At 39.5% G+C, this 15,101-nt stretch overlaps 2 protein-coding genes across 18 annotated transcripts in view; one reads left to right on the top strand and one right to left on the bottom strand.

Annotated features, from left to right (window-relative positions):
• The window catches only part of msn (serine/threonine-protein kinase msn), a 34,798-nt gene extending 22,880 nt beyond the window's left edge, over positions 1–11,918 (bottom strand). For 7 of the 14 annotated variants that reach the window (XM_036815117.3, XM_036815113.3, XM_036815118.3 and 4 more), the window contains exons 1-3: positions 11,764–11,917; positions 10,947–11,074; positions 3,661–3,726 (exon numbers count right to left, since the gene is read on the bottom strand). In XM_036815117.3, coding sequence (XP_036671012.1) covers positions 3,661–3,726; positions 10,947–11,024 — 144 coding nt within the window. In that variant the 5' untranslated portion in view covers positions 11,025–11,074; positions 11,764–11,917. Of the gene's footprint in view, positions 1–3,660; positions 3,727–10,946; positions 11,081–11,763 lie in introns of all 14 variants that reach the window. The other 7 variants (XM_065865134.2, XM_065865133.2, XM_036815110.3 and 4 more) reach the window with 2 other exon arrangements.
• Positions 1–14,679, top strand: part of RpL8 (ribosomal protein L8) — a 107,488-nt gene extending 92,809 nt beyond the window's left edge. For 3 of the 4 annotated variants that reach the window (XM_065864926.2, XM_065864925.2, XM_065864927.2), the window contains exons 2-3: positions 13,040–13,179; positions 13,879–14,679. In XM_065864926.2, the coding sequence (XP_065720998.1) occupies positions 13,042–13,179; positions 13,879–14,511 (771 nt within the window). In that variant the 5' untranslated portion in view covers positions 13,040–13,041 and the 3' untranslated portion in view covers positions 14,512–14,679. Of the gene's footprint in view, positions 1–12,777; positions 12,801–13,039; positions 13,180–13,878 lie in introns of those variants that run through there. The other variant, XM_070996554.1, reaches the window with a different exon arrangement.
• The last annotated feature ends 422 nt before the right edge of the window (positions 14,680–15,101 follow it).

A 15,101-nucleotide genomic window follows, 5' to 3' on the forward strand; every position in this document is an offset into this window, starting at 1 on the left:
CATCTCTTCATGCGCTTCCTTCTCGAGTTCCCCGTAATTGGGTCAAAGTTCGCCCAGCTATGAAAAATGTTAATTATACGACAACTGTGGGCTGTCGTCGTTGTTTTTATTGTGTGGGCGGAAGACTAACGGGAGCCAAGCCCCAAAAATAACATTTATAAACATTGCGGAAATTGTATTTTTATTTGTTTGTTTGGATGCCAACGCGTTTATGTGTACTTAGATCATGAGAGATTGTATAAATGTTGATTTAGAAACATGGGTTCTGATATCAGATTAACAAAATATAGTGCTGTAGAATTTTGAATCAAATCTGATAAGATTTATTTATAAAACAGTGCACTCAAATCTAGGAATCAAAGAGCATTCTACTATAATAATACAAGATCGCATTGAAACAGAAATATTCTTTAGCATTAGAGCAATTTAAAGTAATGCGCCTTAAGCAATTTTTCTTATTTATTTTAAACTGGGCTTAAACTGGCACATTCTTTCCACAACTAACTTTGCGTTAAGTTAAGCTCACGATAAACTAGAAATATATTAGACAGCTAGTAAATTTCTTTCCCATTTCTAAACTTTTCTCAAGTTTCTTTGTCCGAACTTTGCCTTCTGGCCGTTGTTCACAATTTCCAGTTGACCACGTTTAAAGTCAGACTTCTCATTATACGTACCACACCCTCACAACCCAAAAAAAAAATCAGTGCACATGGCACAAAGCCGTTAACACGTTGCACTTGTACGTGTTCCCTGGAACCGCATGTGGCTAATGATCCCCCCTCCGACACTCCATGATTTCATTTCAGCTACTCTGACTCTGACTCACTGACGACAGTTTGGCCAGCTTATTAAGTGCGATAAAAAGCAAACATCGCAGTTGGTAAAAATATCAAGTTATCAATAAAACGGAAGTGCCCTAAACAAAACAAACATGAAAGCGAGAAAAAATTAAACAAAACGGGGGAGACAAGGCAGATAGTCCATAAATCAATGGAGCTTTGCGAAAAATTAGGATTCCTAGAAACGAAATTAAGTCATGCTAAAGATCGTCACTGTATGGAATTCACTTTAAATGCTGTTTGAAATACCCAAGAAGGAGAAAAAACCAAGCCAAAATGAAATTATGATTAAGCAGGCAGGCCAAATGGCAAAAATTGGCCAGCACACACACAGAAAACTGTGACGTTTGATAAGCTGCTGGGGCCAAAAAGGTGGCTCTCGGATCTCAGCAGCTAAATAACCAAAGCGAATGTAAACCGGTTGACCGGGCCGCCAGTCAGTAAGTCAATAAATCGGCGTGAAGTCGGCTAAAACCACAGCCAAATAAATGCCAACGAAATGAGACATAAACCGAGCAAGTGGATGGACACCATCCGTTACTTTTCAAGTGCCTTGGCGTTCTCTAGTCACATGCAGATACAGATACAGAATCAGAATCAGATACACAAAGTATCTGGGGGCATTACTCATGCTAATTTCACACAGATGCTCGACCACTGCGGAATAATGAACTACTTAAAGCGCCAAAGAAGTCGCCGAGTTGAGTTAACAAGTTCTTAAAGAAGTGCGGGTACACAGCAAAAAAAATATGATGACTTATTCAGTTGTTTGCTTAAAAGCTATTCCTTATTAAACTAACTTTATTACAAAAGAATGATCAACAAATTTGTCTACTATAAGTAAAGGATTTCAGATGTTAAAATTTAAACTACGTTGCTAATATTTGTAACTCCAAAAAATTATCTATGTTTCCCCAAGTGTAGCAATATTTGATCTGCAAAGCCTAAACAGTTTTTTTGTGTGGGCGAAACCAATTGACAGGCATTTCTTTGATTCCAAATTTGCGGTCATAAACATATGAAATTTAAGATACTTTTGAAAGCTGCCAATTGATTGACAGTACAATTTCATGAAATGGTGTAACCGATAGAGCTTAATCCACCTGGAGAACCTTATAAGGGCAAACGTGAAAGAGCTGGTCATTCCGAGATGTTGAATAAAAATAGATATGGAAATGAAATTACTTGGGCAAATTTGAACGGCCGTGCTCAACCACATTCAAATGGAAAGTCACTGACTGGATTACTCATTCCTGAGATATGTTAACTCTACGATGATTAACTTAGTGCAAAGCTTATATCAGATGGGAATTCAAGGAAATGCAAACAAGTGATGATATGGAAATGAGGGTGCTGTTAGAAATAAATAATCTTTTTATGTAATAAGAGTCTTATCTTTATAATATTTTATCAAGGAAAAGTATTATAGATTAAAGTAAGGAGACTGCTCTATTACAACAAGTGGCTCGAGATTTTTTTGTAACTTAAAGCATCCGACTTCCATGAATTCGATCTGAATTTTTTATCAGATGTAGTAAAACTTTATTGCTTCCAAATTACTCCTTTCAATGCAGCTTCAAACCTAATTCCCAAATCAAATTACCCACTTCAAGGGTATAAAAATACTTTAGGATCTGTAGAGGCGATAAACAACAACTTGAGGCAAATCCAGCAGCGAAGGCAACTCAATTTGGTTGCATTCATCACAGAGATGCCGTCGGCGACCCCCACAAAGTGCAACAGCAACATGCAACACCAGCAACAACAACAGCAATATGAACGCCCAAGCACAACAGCAACTTGCCGTTGGCCTCCCAAGCGGCGCATGCCACACTTTTTCCGCTTTTTCTGATTTTCCAACAGCTAACGGTAATTTACAAAAGCAATGTCTATTTTTGTACCGCCGCCGCCGCTGCTGCTGCACAGTTGTATCTTGCAGATACATTTTAAACTTATAATTTAAATACAAGCACAAAGTCAAGGCATTGTTTAGCTGTGTGATTATGATGATGATTGTGGCTCTTGTTTCTGTTGTTCTTTCTACCCTTTTAGAGGGTATTCTAGTTTTAGACCAATCTAAAAAGAAGTACAGTGCTGAAGAATTCGCGTTTGCATTTACTTCTAATCAAACTGTAGAATAACCCATTTAAATATTTATTTATATTTCGTTAGATTTATCTATGTTTTAAGATGGTAATAACTATATTCAAACAGATGCTGAAGTAGTTCTTTAACAAGCTTAGAAACTATTACATAGAACTTCAGTTTTTTAAGGGTATTTCAACTTCGTCTTTTGCACTTGGCCCTCGCTTCATATCTTCTTATTATTATTCCTTCTATTATGTACTATTAGCCCTGCAGGCCAAAAGCCAGAAAAATGTGTTAATGTGTGAGAAGAATCCGTTCGCGGCATTTTTGTTTTGGCTTGTAGTCATTTTTTGTTTTGTTCTCCGCTTTAAGTTATTAGACAACATAGCGGACACAAACTAATTAAAGCGACCAGAAGAACAAGACGGAAGGCGAGGCGTCACCCTGTAGATACAGATACTCGGATACATTTCGTTTTTGCAAAAAACATACTGCAAAAACAACTTAAACGAAACGCAGTCAAGCATAAAGTCTAACGATTGCTAATTATAAAGAGACTAAGTGACTCTCAGAAAGAGTCTGAGATCATTGCTCTCTCGGCGAAAATTTGCTTATGAAAAGAAAGTCGTAAAAACTTCACACGAGCAAAATTTAAACACGAAAATAGCCACAAAAATGGCAAGTAAATAACAGCTAATAAAATAATAGAAGGTATGTATATAAATTCGCTTACCTTGTAGACCTGACCGTAGGTGCCATTGCCCACAACTTCGATGAGTTCAAAGATGCCAGCGGGATCCTGAAAGAGATATAGAGATATGGAGAACATGAGAGATGTGCTACGGGAAAATCAATGTGGAAACGCCCAAATAAAAATCCTTTTTCCCCAGCTGCCTCTCTGTCGAGCAGGCAAACAAAGAACCCTCGAAATCCCCTCTTAAGTCCCTCTTTTTCGGAACCCGCACCACTTAAACAACCTTTAAACACGAACCAGGCAGCGTTTTCTCGTTGTTTTTGTATTGTTTGTAAACAAATTATTAATAAGGAGAGACAAGTCCGGAGCGGTACTGCCACTGCGTTAAAAATAAAAATCCTCGATTTCCAAATTCCGATTCGGGGTTCGGATTCGGATTCCCCGCCCCCATATCCCACTTCCATGCCCATTCTCGATCCCAAAAGCCATACAAATTGCATGTGAGTTCATTGACACGCAACTCGTGACACGGGGCGTGACACGGAAAGAAAAAGAGGAGGCAGCCCTCCTCACCGGGCTTTCTATTTTTATTGGAGCGCAGGTGATGGAGAAAGGGAATGGAAAAGGGAAAGGGAAAGGGGGAACATTCGGATTACAAAGACGTCCAGAACGACAGGTAAGGCAAATGCCAATTAAAATACAAAACAAAAACAAGAACGCCGGCATTTCAACAGGTAACTGACTTTTTTGACAACCCCAGTTGACGCATAAAGGTACGAGAGGTTGTGGGTTAAGAACCACGAGGCACACATAAAGAAATTGTACCCAATAAATATTGATTTAATAGGCTATGAAGATATTCCTGGAATGTTATTATGGCTTTTTGATAGACTTATTATCCTGGGGCAACAAAAACAATATCATTATCATTTTCCTTTAGACTTATAAGTAGGGTTCGCCTGAAATAAATTAATTGTAAGATTAATGTAGCTTTACTGATTCCGATTTAATAAAGATCTAGTTGTTTAGTTTTCCAGACTGTATAGGTTCTTTAAATTGGTTTGAATATGTTATTCGTTTTATACCAAGTAATCTTTCGATATTATAAAACATATTTCTTAGTACAATACTTTCAGTGTAAGATTCAATTTATGTTCCAAAAGAAAGGTGGATAAAAAAATGTTAGTAAAGTGCAGTTACTGCTCCAAATTCAGTTTGTGCAAAAGTTCCACAACAAGTTATGCACAAGAACTCGTCGAAAGAAGGTTGATTGAAGTCTTACAAGTTTCAGTTCTCACAAGAGACAGGCGCCCCAGAGAAATCCATATATTATTGACAGGAGAATGGTATTAGGAAAATCTATTCTAACGAATATTACTTTTGGCATCCTGAAACGATTGATTTATGGGGTATCATAAGCTGTCAGCTATATTCGACTTTAATCCCCATCAAAGGAACTGCAGTTTTCCACCCCCAGAGTGAATTTCCACAGCCTGGAAGCTCCTTAAGCTCCAGGAATTGGAGACCAAAAGACAAAAAGTCAACAGGCAAAAAAATTAAAGAAAAAGTAAAGTAAGAAACCACGAAATAAACAAATAGGGGAAAATCCAATGGATGGGGGGTGTCGGAAAAGCTGAAGAACTATGGAAGCCGCTTTAAGTAGATTTATGGCTGCACCCCCAGCCACATTTTCTACCACTCGAAACCCAGAAAAGTGTGTCAAACACATGCAATAAAGGAAAAGGCAGCGGAAAAGGCAAAAAACTGGGAACAAACACCCCAGAGACAAAGGGAACATGCTGGGAGTGCGGCGGCAATTACTGCTATTTATGGCTGATTACTTCACGTTGTAAAAATCAATTAAAAATTCACGAAAAATGAACTCACTGAATGGAGAGAAGAAACGACAAAGAAAATCGAGAGAAAAGTATCTGCTGGAACCGCTCCATTACTCATTAGCGTTGACATGTTAAGCAAGACAACAAAAAAGCAAAACCTACCAAATGAGCAGTGCAATGGGCGAGTGGTTCGGAGGAGAATACCTGGTTCAGGTAGCCGTTAGAAGAAAACTTCTAGACGGTGGTCAGCGATCGTACATGGAGAGAAAAAGTCATAAAAATAAATGAGCTTTACTCCGAAATAAAACATTTATATCTTACAGATTCAATCTGTATGTATGCATGTTCCAAACAAGAGCTTTAAATCATTCAGACATACTCGTAATTATATTGTTTATAACAAAGGTTTAGTTGTTAAGAGGAAAAATCCGAATGCAAGGTTCCTTATAAAAATGCGAAATTAATATGTATCTTTGTAATATCACTTTGGACATGATCTTTTAATACTCAAAAATTGTTTTCAGTACATTTTTTTGGTAGATTAAACTTAATTATCAAGATAATATCGATCAAATTTTAAGTATAACATTATCATATGGGGCTCCTTAGAGTAAAAACAACAGGAATAGAATTTGTAGACGAAAATATTTATCTTTCAGGGGTTATTAAGAATATTGGGTTTATAATATATCTTGTTTTTTACTGTGTAGATTTGGTTACAGTTATCAGTTACCAGCAGGCAAAACAGGCTGGTTCGGATGTTGTTGTTACTGTGGCTTATTCCTGCCGCTCTCTTTGGAAATTGTCCAGCTGCCGCCACATGTGTGCCCCTCTGTGCCCCTTCCCCCTCAACCCCCCTACCCCCTTTGTTGCCTTTTGTTTGCTTTTCCTCTCTGGCCCCCCGATATTGTTGTTGTTTCTGCTCCGGCCGCTGTTTGTTTTTGTATTTGTCCAAACGGGTACAACTAAAACTAAAACTAAACAACCCGTTGGAGGCCGAAAGATCGAGTCGCGGACCAACGCAGACGCTGGAGGTACAGTGGAGCTTGGCTTGGAAAACTTTAGATTTCAATAAACAATTAAAAAATGAATTTTAAGTTCCTATATTAAAAAATATTTAAAAAGTTTATAGCCCATTATATAAACTAAGTTAATTTTGATATTATCCTTAAAACTACTTCGATCTAAAGGTCGGTATAAGTATCTTCAAAAAAATCTGTCTTTAACGTTAAATCATTGAAAAATAATATAATAAATCTTTATAAATACTTAATAAAAGTCTTATAAACTAGAAGTTCAATTCCGTTATCGACTATCCACTGTCTTTAGAAGAAGTTTGTCGCCGTCGGACTCTTCGGTTAGTTGCTTCATTATTACAGTTTGCTTGGCCTGGCAAACTGGAATTTTTGTTGTTGTTTTGTTTTGTTTTGTTTGTCTAAAAGCGCAGAACTCCCTCCCCTTCCATTTGGCCCCTTTCCCCATCAAAAAAGGCTTGGCCCAGTTAGCAGCAAAAAATGCAAAGAGCAGGAGAGTGGCTAAAAACAGGACTGACTGCATATTAGGACGCCCATGCAATTTAATGGAGCTGGCTTATGCAGATTCAATGGCTGCACTAAGCAAAATATTATTAAATTGTTTGTAATTCATAGGAATATACATAAAATCCAATTATCAAAACTGTGAGGCCTGGTAATATATTTAATTATATAACTCTTCTTGACATTTCCTCAAGAAAAATAGTAAAAACATACGTTTCTAATGTTTTATGCTCTACTAAATTGTTCAGATTAATCCAAAATTGTATCTTGTCTTTCACCATTTTAAAACTAAAATATATTACTAAATATTATTTCCATCACATTTCTCTCAGTGATCCAAACTATGTCTGCCTGGTGGCTTAATTTGTGTGGGTCGCGTGGCCAATTCGATTAGGAATGCACTCTGCTGACGTCACAAAACCCATTTACCTACATTTTAGGTATCAGCAAAATGAAGCCAACTCTGATTAGAGCTGATAATTTTTCGACCAATTTCCACAGTTCCACGTGGAATAGAGATGATTTCCCAATACTCTGGGGAAATTCGCTTCTATAAACACACTCGCTAGCGCAGAGATGCCTCTTCCCGAACATTATAAAAAGTATTTTCCCGGGGCCAATGTTGACTTAACCCACAAAAACTGAAACATGTGTGGATTTTTTCCACTCCTCAGAGCAAATTGCAGCACAGACGGACACATGGAAACCGAACAAATGTGGGCGAACACGTTTTTATCGCAGCTAACGAAATGCAATAAATGTTGATTAAAATAAACACACACTGAGGGAAAAATGGCTCTACAGATTAAAGTGAAGTCCGAATCGAAGATGAAGCAGTCTACAATATATTTCCCCTTAAAAGACCAATAAACCAAAACGCGAATTCTTGTGGAATGAAGTTTTTTAAATGCCTGAGACTTAATTTTTGACTTACAAAACTAAAAATGTTCTCATCTTCATTGGATAACAATAAAACATTTCCAATTGATTTTTCCAGTGCACATGCGAGTAAAATACACAGAAGGAGCCACACCAAAATTAAGACAAACCGCGTTTGAATGCTTATCAGAGGAGAATAAAGAAACTGCACTAAATACAAATAAAGGGGGAGTCGTAAAAAGAACCAGAAATAATTAATGAAATTTGTGCTGATGAATGCAGTTTGCGGTATCTTATCGGACATGAAGAATGGAGTTCTTATCGGGTGGAGAAAAAACCAGAACGGAAGCCTCATAAAACAAGCCAGCTTTCGAAAGAAAGAAAACCGAAGCTTTAAGGACTCTGACCTTTTCTCGTTTTCTATTTCGGGACATTCCGCAGCTATCGCATCTCCCTTTTCCCATTGTGTTTAATGACCTTTAAAAGCCACGCACAGACAGGTCAGCAGAATATGGCAGACATGCAGACGGGCGGTCCCCCACGCCCCCACGCCCACTTTCACGCCCCCTCCGGCAAGTGGAGAAGGCCAAACAAAAATAAAAACAACACTTCAAACAAGAAGACACACACAATTCATATATTCTCATGCCTGCTGCCATTTTTACTGATTTTGCTTTGGGTTCGTCGTCATTTTTCTTGGCAGCCCAGTGTGTTGTATGCTCCATCTTAATCATCGTTTTCATCGTCATTATCATTTGAATCCGCATTATCGCCATCTTCAAGCTGTCTGCTGCAGCCAAGATACAAATACGAATACAAATGCATACACAGAGATCCAGATACATGCGGCTCACATAGATACAAAAGCACGCATGGTGTTGCTCTGCTCGCTTCTGCCTGCCGCCTTTTAATAAAGTAAACTAAACAATTTTCATTCTTGTCTCGTTTTTGTCTCGTCTTCGTCGCTCTGCCATCGACTATGAACAATTTTTCATAAACACACACGAGCCGGAACAGTTGGGACCAAAATAATAGCAGTCCAAGTGTATCTTGTTTCTAATAAGGGAGCATTAATCAGGATGGCCTTCATTGCTTATTATCTTAGAAACATTAAGTAATAAATACATTTTGTAAATTTAATAACATTTTTTAATACTCAAAAAGGTTCAGTATAAATTAGAGGTGCAGAAAACATCGCTTTTTTGATGTTCTAACAGGCAAACATCGATGAAACATCGTATAAATAGCCCTTAAAAAGTCTGAGCTTAATAGAACTCGAAAATTAAAATTTTTAGTATCAACTTAACATGACATTACATAATTATTGTTATCTCTTATAAACCAGTGACTTCAGTTGCACCTAGGTAATATTTACGATCTAAACTTGGTTTATGGAGTTTTATATGGTATACCTCATTTTAAGAACAGCTTTAAGGCCTATTATGTTGACCTCATATGTGTGGGGCACACTTACAACCACAGTGGCGCACATGCCGGAGCAGCGAGGCGACGACCCAAGCACCACCACCCATCCACCCCCAACCACCCCCCCCCCCCCCCTCCATTTCCAGGCAGAGTCAACAAACGGACACTCACACAGACACACGCAACCGTGCCAAACTGAACTTTCGGTGGGTGCGCAAGGCAAAAGAGACGGCGCCCAACGTGGGGCAGGCGGGCGTGGTGAATTCATGTTCCGTTCCGCCACCGAGAGTGGTGAGAGTGGTGAGTGTTTGGTGAAAGAGAAAGGCAACAAACGCATGCGGCAGTGCGTGCATGCGGGCCACGGGGGGGTTAAGGGGGTCGCCGAGGCGGCCGAAAGGGGGTTAAGACTCGACAAATTCATTGAGAAACGAAACGAAACAAAAAATAGCTTGGCAAAGCGGAGAAGATGACACCGGCCGGTCAAAAGTTGCGCACACCACTCTCACATATAAAAAACACAGGGTGGGTGGTGTCGAGTGGGTGGTTTTCTATCAGGCAATGAAATCGAAATGCCAATTTGCATTTATCAACTCGATTATTATTGTGATTGCTTCCATGGGGGAGGGGCAAAAGTGCAAAGAAAAAAGGCTTTTTTGGTTGCCATGGCAAAGTGCGAAAAAAACTAACGAACACAAAGAAAATGTTCGCTTTTGTTGTACTTTTAAACAATTTGCATAAATGTGCGGGGGAATCCTTCAAGGGTTTGACGACTGCAAAGGCCAATCGAGTCGTGTTGTATAAGATATTCTGGGGTATTTATGGAACAATGTTCCTGGCAGGGGGTTCTAAGCGAATCATACGGCTTTAAAATTCAGTATACTCAGTATACCTCTTTGAAATGTTAAGTTAAAAAGCTTTTTGTTAATTCTCGTTTTAAAATTTCAATCATCACTAGTAAAGTTATGCGTGATAATGTAAAAATTATTTACATGATAATGTAAAAATTATAATTTGAGATACAGACAAGTTGAATTCTAATATAACAATTACTTTAAGTAGGTAAAAAAGGTGGTTTTTAGTAAATTTAAAAAATAAATAAAATAATAGAAATCGGTGAACATTTGAATACATTTTCAAGCCAGTATTTTAGATAAACCTCAGTTCTGTCGCTGATACATGAATAATGTTAAAATTTATAGTCGCTCCAATTAGTTTGAATTATAAAAAACATGAAAAGATAAGTTCGAGTATAGGGGATAACAATTAATCATTGTTTTTTTTAAATAAATCGAGTTATACAAGTTTTAAATTTGGATACACCACCTTAAATTATGAGAAATCAAATCTAGAAACAGAGAAAACCATAAGGGAAACTAATTTAGCTCCATCAAACGAATCGATTTATAGAACCTTTTAGATTGTATAAATAATTTTATGGAATCTAATAGTTCGGCAAACGGAAATTGGAGTGTAAACGACCACACCTGGGAGAATAATCGCGGGGGGCGGTCACTTTCCCGTTAATCGGGCGAGGCGTGTTAATGAATAGAGCTGTGGGGTGGCCCTACTTTCGGGGGGCTCTGTTTGTGATAGATAACCCAAACCGAAACCGAAACCCAAACCCAATCCCAAGATATGAACTCACTTTTAGGGCCGTCAGATCGATATCGTCCAGTGAACAGTTGACCGATGGAGCCAGTTGTTGTTGCTGCTGGTGCGCCATTTTGATTTGCTATTTTTTGTTGTTCTTCTGGATCTGGAGAATTGCTGCTGCTGCTTCTTCGCACGCAGAAGGAGGTGGGGAGGCGGTGGAGAGAGGAGAAATGCAAATGAAACGGCGAACGGGAAAACAACAAGGAAGGAGCAAGAGCGGAGAACTAGATTTCGATTTCGATTTCGTATTTAATTTTAATTTTATTTACTTTACGTTTAAGTTTAAGTGACGAACAAAAAACCCGTGCAATTAACAAACTATTTGTTGCTGTCATACAACTTTTCTCTTTTTGCTTCTCCGCTCTTCTTCTCTTCTCTCTCTCTCTCTCGCGCTGTCTCTTTTGTACCACTGCGTGCGTGTGTGTGTGTGTTTTTGTGACGGAGTGTTTGCGTGTGTGTGTGTTAGTTAACGTTTGGCAAACGGGGCGCGGCTCTTTTTCGATTCCCCAGCACTTTTTAAAATCTTTCTTCGCCTTTAAAACATTAATTCATCACTGCTGCTCCTTCCGCTCCTTCGCACACTGCACAATTACAATTTTTACTTAGCGGCGCTCCGATGGACCTGCCACACACACAAACACAACCCCGCACCCACACCAGCGCAGCAGCCTGCGTATGTGTTTGTGTAGGTAGACAGAAAAAATCTGCCACTCGCTTTTCCTCCCGATTCGATTTTCGATTCGCTTTCGCGCAGGACTCGCGGATTTTACTTCCGGAATCCTGGCATCCGGATGACAAACTCTACGTACTCTTCACGCACAGCGATGGGCGGCCTATCGCTTTTGCATCGCACGTCGGCAGACAGAAAATCACAACTGTTTTGTCTTTTACGCGACGCCAAAACACCCGCACTTCCAATCCGAACGAATGACGATGACGATTACGATTGCGATGACGATGACACTAGAGTTGGCAAGAAAGCGATTCCAGTCCAATTGAGCATCGATTAATCGATAATTTAAATCAGCCGATATAACATCGAAGTAGTAGGGACCACAGCCGATCAAGTAACCGCAGCAGCTCTGCACAGCCAGGACAAGACCCAAGATGTTGGGATGAAATGTTAAGATACATGTTATTAACAGGTCCACTTTTAAATTTTATTTTAAATAAAAAATTGTCTCATTTGGATGTTAAAATGTTAAAGAGACTTTTTAATGAAATAAGTTGACAACTCTGGTTTTCAGCATTTCAAAAACTAGTTCTAGATAACTAGATAAAATAAAAACTATAATAGTTACGGCTCCTTTTTTAAATAATATTTTTTAAAAATTTATTTTTGACAGCCCGTTTTTTAGGATTTGTTAAAAACACAGAACACACATATAAAAAACAGAATACATGTTATATTTTTAATAATTTAAATTTTTTACATGGTAGAGGTGTGCAAAAGTACTGCGGTCTTCGTTATTTGGTTCTCATCGCGCCTAACAGCACAAATAAGAAGATAAGAAGTACTGTGCCGTTAGGACAAAATTATTGAGCTCGACGCGCTACACAAACAATTTGGCCGAACAAATTCGAAAATGGATTGCTAGCCCGAAATTGAAGAGAAACAAAACTCTATTTACTCTTGACCACAATTTGCCTAAAAATCAGATGCATACGAGGATAACATTTAAAAAATGGACGCAAAATGGGCCAGTGAAGTCAAACCATCGCGCCTAACAGCACAATAAAAATTACTTTAACAGTGTGCTGTTAACGCAAAGCTATCGAGTTTCGCGCACCTCTACTGTCACACTGCGTCTTCCCTCTCTTTCTTTTCTTTTCCACCGAAATTTTGGTACGAACCACTTCCGCTGCCGAGTTTTTAAAAAAAATAATCGTAGAATTTAACAATATTCGTTGCACATCCAGAAGAAATGTCCCGAAAATACGGGGCATGTTACTGGTGTCGCCCGACGTGCCCGATATTTCGTTTTCGTGGCGTGTTGTTAGACGAACGGCGTTAAAAGATCATTTTACGATTATTTAGTGTCACCTGAATCCGGATTACTAATCTTGTGAATTCTACCTTTGCAGCAATGGGTCGCGTTATTCGTGCACAGCGTAAGGGCGCTGGTTCCGTGTTCAAGGCGCACGTGAAGAAGCGCAAGGGAGCCGCCAAGCTGCGTTCCCTGGACTTCGCCGAGCGATCCGGCTACATTCGCGGAGTTGTCAAGGTGAGCCCATGTTCATCCCACTTTTTGGGGATGAGCTAGATCTACAGAGGAACTAGTAACCCTATGTACACTCTAGTTGCAAGGGATCCCCATGTTTTGCATGTCCAATGGAGTGAGCCAAAACTTGTGTAGACATACTAATTGCCACATCAAATAGCTATGATATTTTACTTTAAAAACCTTCTATATAATGATCCACTTCTCGATGAGTTATAGTTGGAAAGAGATTTTTAAATCCCAGGTATACTCAAGTTGCCAGAGATCCCATGTGTTGCATGTCTAATTGAGCTAACCATAACTTGTGTAGATATACTAATTGCTAAATCAGATAGTTCCTGTATAGTCACCGTAATATACAGGTTTGTTTTAATTCTTCCAATATGTTCATTCTCATATTCAATCTAGTTGAAGAGATCTGTCCAATGGAGTTACTGTTCTAGCATATTTAAAGACGCCCACCTTAAACACATCTGCCAAATCAGAAAGTTGGTTAAGCATTCTAAATACAGGGTTACAGATACTCAAAGCAAAGCTTGAACCAAAGTGCTTTTCATATCATATATCAAATTAAAAACCTCGTGTCTTGACCATATTTCTATGTTATAATATATATCATATCCACTATTCCAACTTGGGGCTCCACTAAAGATACAACTTTCCATGTACAACCAACTCTAACTCCACCATTCCATCTTTCAGGACATCATCCACGACCCCGGCCGTGGCGCTCCCCTGGCCGTCGTCCACTTCCGCGACCCCTACCGCTACAAGATCCGCAAGGAGCTGTTCATCGCCCCCGAGGGCATGCACACCGGCCAGTTCGTCTACTGCGGTCGCAAGGCCACCCTCCAGATCGGCAACGTGATGCCCCTGAGCCAGATGCCCGAGGGTACCATCATCTGCAACCTGGAGGAGAAGACCGGTGATCGAGGCCGTTTGGCCCGCACCTCTGGCAACTACGCCACCGTGATTGCCCACAACCAGGACACCAAGAAGACCCGTGTCAAGCTGCCCTCCGGCGCCAAGAAGGTCGTGCCCTCGGCCAACCGCGCCATGGTTGGCATCGTTGCCGGCGGCGGTCGTATCGACAAGCCCATCCTGAAGGCCGGTCGTGCCTACCACAAGTACAAGGTGAAGCGCAACAGCTGGCCTAAGGTGCGTGGTGTGGCCATGAACCCCGTGGAGCATCCCCACGGTGGTGGTAACCACCAGCATATTGGTAAGGCGTCCACCGTCAAGCGAGGCACCTCCGCCGGTCGCAAGGTCGGTCTCATCGCTGCCCGTCGTACCGGTAGGATCCGTGGTGGCAAGGGCGACAGCAAGGACAAGTAAGCACTGGCTGCAGCAGGAGTCCGGCGTGGCGCAGGTTCCGCCTGAGATCTGGCTGGTAGCCGCACTCCTCTGTGCGGCGCTGTGGGAGAAAATGCTGTTCTACATGGAAAATCTGTATGTTGTAGGCATACGCTTGACACGGCGGAATAAAACTTATTTGTAAAAATATCGTTTTGTTTTTGAAATTTTTTGGTTAACACATTTATGGTTCTAATGTATTCAGCTCAGAAAATAAGAATATATATTATACATGTTCTGGTATTAGAAAAAACTGCTGAAAAGTTGTAGATAAAAATGTAAACCTCCATTAACGTTCTGATTTCTTTAAAGAAAGTATAAAAAAAAGCGGTGCTTGGATTGGTTGTACATTTAGATACGAACGAATACCTTAACGATGGATAAAATTGAGAATTTGAAACAGTTGAATTAATTTTGAAATACCATTAAAAATAAATTTTAATTAACTGATACCACAATCCAACAAATCTGTTATTTGTGGTTAATTTAAAAATGAATGTGTACATATAAATCCGTCATTGATTAATATAAAATGGAGTACTGTTCAAAATTAAATTTAAATAAAAAAATAT

The sequence above is a fragment of the Drosophila suzukii genome, chromosome 3 (genome assembly GCF_043229965.1).
Source record: "Drosophila suzukii chromosome 3, CBGP_Dsuzu_IsoJpt1.0, whole genome shotgun sequence".
NCBI classification, from domain to species: domain Eukaryota; kingdom Metazoa; phylum Arthropoda; class Insecta; order Diptera; family Drosophilidae; genus Drosophila; species Drosophila suzukii.